The sequence below is a fragment of the Durio zibethinus genome, unplaced genomic scaffold, assembly GCF_047325235.1.
Source record: "Durio zibethinus cultivar Kanyao isolate XHJ-2024 unplaced genomic scaffold, ASM4732523v1 HiC_scaffold_2, whole genome shotgun sequence".
Lineage (NCBI taxonomy): Eukaryota > Viridiplantae > Streptophyta > Magnoliopsida > Malvales > Malvaceae > Durio > Durio zibethinus.
Genome location: NW_028323043.1, coordinates 43,613 through 49,632, shown reverse-complemented (window position 1 = coordinate 49,632; position 6,020 = coordinate 43,613). Strand labels below are relative to the sequence as shown.

The window sequence follows — 6,020 nt, the reverse complement described above, 5'->3', positions numbered from 1 at the left end:
ATCTATATGTTATCCACACATATATGAATGATTTCATATGTAAGAAAAAAGTTACCTGATTCCATTTTACGAAGTTGCAACTATACATTCCAAGGAATGCCATTTTTACAGGTAAATGCTCAATACCCAAGTAGGCGTACAAAGTTGATCGTGATCAAGTGCTTTCTGGGTCGTCTTAGGCCTTGCGATTCACCTTTATCCCAAAAATATATCGAGATTTTTTACATACAAAGGATTTACTTGTTACTAATATAGTCTAGCCTTTGCTCTTCTTTAGATCCCTTGTTTCACTCCGATAGTATAATAATAATAAATCGGGTCGATGCAGAAGAAATGAATGTATTTTCATACTATTAAGATAAGAAAGTAAAAAAAAAATAAAAATAAATAAATAAAATCTAATTTGCATTATGCCAAATCACTTATTCTACTGGATCTTACGGAGCCCTGTTCATACACGACATCGTCAGGTCTGATCATAGAAAAGATTCTCTTCAAGCGAACCAGCCTATCCTTTGTATGGGGCTTACACGGTGGTTGGAACAAAGACACATTTGGTTGTGAATTCCAATGTAGCAGATAAAGGCATATTTCTGCATGGCCCAATCAATAGTTCAAGTCACACACTCCCATAATCCATTTTCTCTTCGGGGAATTCCCTTCAACTATTCATGTCATATCAAATAAATAATAGAATATTGTGGAGTTGAAAGGAAATATCCAAATACATGTCTTATTTTTTTTTTTTTTTCAACAATCCATATTTGTAGCAATGAAATACTATTGTTCCTCCCCCAAGTAATAAGATAAATGATTGGCAAGTAATAAGATAAATGATTGGTTACAATATAGCTATGGTCTATATTCTCTATAAAGGACCAGAAATGCCTTGCTTACGTATCATTAGGAAATGCATTAACATAAATACAGCAGTAAGAAGGGGTAATACAAAAGTGTGTAAACTATAAAAACGGGTCAAAGTGGATTGTCCCACACTAGCACTTCCACGCAATAACTCTACCAAAGGCGATCCTATTACCGGAATAGCTTCCGGAACGCCTGTTACGATTTTGACTGCCCAATAACCAATTTGGTCCCAAGGTAAGGAATAACCTGTTACACCAAAAGATGCAGTCAACACAGCCAGAACCACGCCTGTAACCCAAGTCAATTCGCGAGGTTTTTTAAAACCACCAGTGAGATAGACACGAAATACGTGCAGGATCATCATTAAGACCATCATACTTGCCGACCATCGATGAACTGATCGGATTAACCAACCAAAGTTAGCTTCAGTCATTATGTATTGAACAGAAGTAAAAGCCTCAGTAACGGTTGGACGATAGTAAAAAGTCATAGCAAATCCTGTAGCTACTTGTACCAAAAAACAAGTAAGCGTAATTCCTCCTAGACAATAAAATATGTTAACATGAGGAGGAACATATTTACTAGTTATATCATCTGCAATCGCCTGAATCTCGAGGCGTTCTTCGAACCAATCATAGACTTTATTGAGATAGGTAAACCAAGAGGACTCCCCCCCTGAGAACCGTATATGAGAATTTCATCTCGTACAGCTCAAACAAAAACACCCAAATAATAGCTGAAACGGATATGGAATAGAAAGTTTGAAACTTCTTAATCTTTTCATTCAATTTTATCTGAAGACACAAAAGAGTAAAAATCCGAAAGCTCTTTTTTGTAGTTGTAATTATAATGCCAAAAAATCAAGTCGGCGCATTCGTCTTTATGTTGATCAGGCCTCTTGAATCTTCTATTTACCTACTTATTTCTTTTCTTTTTCTTTGCTTTGATTTGTTATTTATATGGAATGTGGCTTTATTCTTGTTTTCTTTATTTTTAATAGGAATTCTCTTGTTAAGACCCTATGAATCAATTGAAACTTCAGATTCATACCAGAACCGCGATGATTCAATAAAACCTTCAAACTAAGTCCAAAGATTCTTTGAGTAAGAATTATTGGATCATCACTTATTCAATGAATAGAATAGATATAATAAATAAAAATACAAAGAAAAGAAAGGTTTGTCCTTTGATCAAAATAAGCATAAACTAAATGAGAGTTTGAAAGAAGAAAAAATTTCTCGATTTATAAATAAAAAACCTCTTTCTTTGAAAATTTTTTTTTTTTTTGAGTCCGGCCGCGAGGTTTGAATATTAAGTATGAATCATAGTTCGAATACTTCGTGATCCATTTCATATATTCCGTGCTCCAGATACTAGAATGGCTATCCGACGGGATAAAACTATCTCGATCAAGAGGACAGACCCATTTTCTGTACTATCAATAGGATCAATTATAACAAGTCACACACTCATATTCCGGAAATACAGAAACAAAAAAAATTTCGCGGTCGAACTACCAAAATAGAATGGGCTAAAAAAAATCCGAGAACTAAAAGTTTCACTTTTTGTATTGAAAAGCGAGGCTTCGTGGTTCTTGTGAATCTAATTCAGCGAAATTCCATCCAGTAAAACGGAAGAATTATAAATCTCCAAAATAATAGATAAGAATATCGAAAATAAAGCCATTGCGACACCCATCAAAGGAGTCGTTCCCCATCCAGGAGCTACTTTACCATATTCCGAATTCAATGGTTTCAAAAAATCCCCTACAACAGTTCGTCTTGGACCAGATCTAGAACTACCCTCAACGGTTTGTGTAGCCATAAATCTTATTTTGTATTCAGTGAGATCTGTTGACTTTGTATATCATTCCGCTGTAAATAAACGATCTTATCATAGATCCATTGTGATCTTGAAATTATATTTATATTTATATTATTTATATTTATATTTATATATATTATTTATATAATTATATAATAATGGAAACAGCAACTTTAGTCGCCATCTCTATATCTGGTTTACTTGTAAGTTTTACTGGGTACGCCTTATATACTGCCTTTGGGCAACCCTCTCAACAATTAAGGGATCCATTCGAGGAACACGGGGACTAATTGAAGTAATGAGCCTCCCAATATAATATTGGGAGGCTCATTACTTCAATTGAGATAATGAAAAATCATTTCATTTTTTTAGTTGGAACTTTAGGCGGTTCTCGAAAAAAGATAGCGAAAAAAATTATCCCTAGAGTAGATACTAAGAGGAATGTATAAACCAATGCTTCCATAAATTCGATCGTGGTTTACAATTATAGCTTCCGTACCTATTTATTTAGAATCATCTCCCGAATAAAATAACGAAAGAACAAGAATCAAAGAAAAGGCAGCGATTTTAATCAAGATTTTTACAGCAGCCTATGTCAAATCACAAACAGAAAATAGAAGCGAAAAATAACAAAGCAATCTTGCATCAGACTACTTGTCTTCTTGTAGTTGGATCTCCAAGTTTTTGGAATGCTCCAAATTCCACTTGAGCATCCAAATCTGGATCAATACCGGCAAAAACATCTCTGAACAGGGTTCTAGCACCATGCCAAATGTGTCCGAAGAAGAAAAGCAAAGCAAACGAAGCATGCCCAAAAGTAAACCAACCCCTTGGACTGCTACGAAAAACACCATCGGATTTCAAAGTAGCACGATCTAATTCAAAAATTTCACCCAATTGAGCACGTCTAGCATATTTTTTCACAGTAGCAGGATCACTATAACTCACTCCATTGAGTTCGCCACCATAGAACTCAACAGTTACACCTACTTGTTCGACACTATACTTCGATTCTGCCCTTCTAAAAGGAACATCCGCTCTAACAATTCCGTCTCCGTCTACCAAAACAACCGGAAATGTTTCAAAAAAAGTAGGCATACGACGTACAAAAAGTTCACGCCCTTCTTTATCTCTAAAGATAGGGTGTCCTAACCACCCAACGGCTATTCCATCCCCGTTGTCCATTGAACCCGCTCTGAATAATCCTCCTTTTGCCGGATTATTGCCAATGTAATCATAAAAAGCTAATTTTTCAGGAATTTTAGACCAAGCTTCTGATAAACTTTGATTTTCGGCTAACCCAGCACTAACCCTTCGATATATTTCTTGCTGGAAGTATCCTTGATCCCATTGATAACGAGTAGGACCAAATAATTCGATGGGGGTAGTTGCTGAACCATACCACATAGTTCCAGTAACAACAAAAGCTGCAAAAAAGACAGCAGCTATACTACTGGAAAGGACGGTTTCAATATTTCCCATACGTAATCCTTTGTATAAACGTTGGGGCGGACGGACACTAAGATGGAATAAGCCCGCTAATATGCCCAATGTCCCTGCTGCAATATGATGAGAGGCTATTCCTCCCGGAACAAAAGGATCAAAACCTTCCACGCCCCACGCTGGATTTACAGGTTGTACCTTTCCGGTTAGTCCATAAGGGTCGGACACCCATATTCCAGGACCATACAATCCTGTTACATGAAATGCGCCAAAGCCAAAGCAAGCCACTCCTGAGAGAAATAAATGAATTCCAAAAATCTTGGGCAAATCCAAAGAGGGTTTTCCTGTGCGCTCATCACAAAAAATTTCTAGATCCCAATATACCCAATGCCAGATAGCTGCCAAGAAGCACAAGCCAGAAAACACAATATGTGCTCCGGCCACACCTTCGTAACTCCAAATACCCGGATTTGTTATAGTCCGCCCCGTAATACTCCAACCGCCCCATGAATTGGTTATTCCTAAACGAGTCATGAAGGGTATAACGAACATACCTTGTCTCCACATTGGATCAAGAACGGGATCGGAGGGATCAAAAACAGCTAATTCATATAGAGCCATTGAACCGGCCCAACCAGCAACCAGAGCTGTATGCATTATATGAACAGAAAGCAAGCGACCGGGATCATTCAATACGACAGTATGAACACGATACCAAGGCAAACCCATGGAAATACCCCTTTATCAAATCAACGAAAAATAGACACTATGTAACTTTATTGCATTGGAATACCTCCCCTTTTCGGTGGATTCTTTCGGAGAAAGGATTAATGTTTGTTCTATTCCATTAGTAATAAGGGAAGAATTCGGCTCAGAAGAAAAAAGAGAAGCAGATCTATTCTATACTCGATAAGTATCAATACGCAATGGGGGTTGATCCTATTTTTTATGAATGAATGCATCCCTATTTGTTCATCATTCAAAGGACCTATTCGTAAGAATTCTCTTTCATTCATTCCGCCTTTCTTTATTTTATGGCCTTAGTCTATCTATGTATAAAATATGATAAAGGCCCATATTATTAAGACCATTATTACATATTATTAAGATAAGACCATTATTACGTATTACATTACGTATTACGCTTCCACAATCAAAGTGAAATATAATATTACATATTATAATATTACATATTATTAAGATAAGACCATTATTACGTATTACATTACGTATTACGCTTCCACAATCAAAGTGAAATATAATATTACATATTATAATATTACATATTATTAAGATAAGACCATTATTACGTATTACATTACGTATTACGCTTCCACAATCAAAGTGAAATATAATATTACATATTATTAAGATAAGACCATTATTACGTATTACATTACGTATTACGCTTCCACAATCAAAGCGAAATATAATTTTACATTCTTTTTACTTTATGCCTGTTGGTATTCCAAAAGTTCCTTTTCAAGTTCCGGGAGATAACGATGCAAGCTGGGTTGACATATAGTGCGACTTGTCAAATATATTGGGTCATATGGGATTCCCCCGTTCTCTCGCCCGATCGAGATATCCCCTGTTTCGCCCCAAAAAGATTGATTGAATTATCAAAAATTTGTAGCGGGAAGTGTAATGAAGTGCAATTAGAGATCCATTTCATGGGGGTGTATCCAGATTAATATTTTCAATTAGAATGATTTATGGTTGGCTTGGTTGGACTGATAAAATGAAGTATCCAGGCTCCGTTTAGAAAAAACCCAATTGGTAATATATTTATGATTACCACCTATATCATAATCATAATTTTTCTTTTTTTTTTTAATTATAAATAAGAGCGATTTCAAACTGTTAATCAATCGAATAATATGGGA

General features: G+C 35.8%; 1 protein-coding gene across 1 annotated transcript; it reads right to left on the bottom strand.

Moving 5' to 3' along the window:
- Positions 1-864: 864 nt before the first annotated feature.
- LOC149505579 (cytochrome b6) lies at positions 865-2,736 on the bottom strand. The gene is made up of 2 exons (XM_089757912.1): positions 2,335-2,736; positions 865-1,510 (listed from the first exon to the last, which is right to left on the bottom strand). Exons 1-2 carry the CDS (start codon positions 2,338-2,340, stop codon positions 869-871), a joined length of 648 nt encoding a protein of 215 aa, XP_089614038.1. The 5' UTR covers positions 2,341-2,736; the 3' UTR covers positions 865-868.
- Between the last annotated feature and the right edge of the window lie 3,284 nt (positions 2,737-6,020).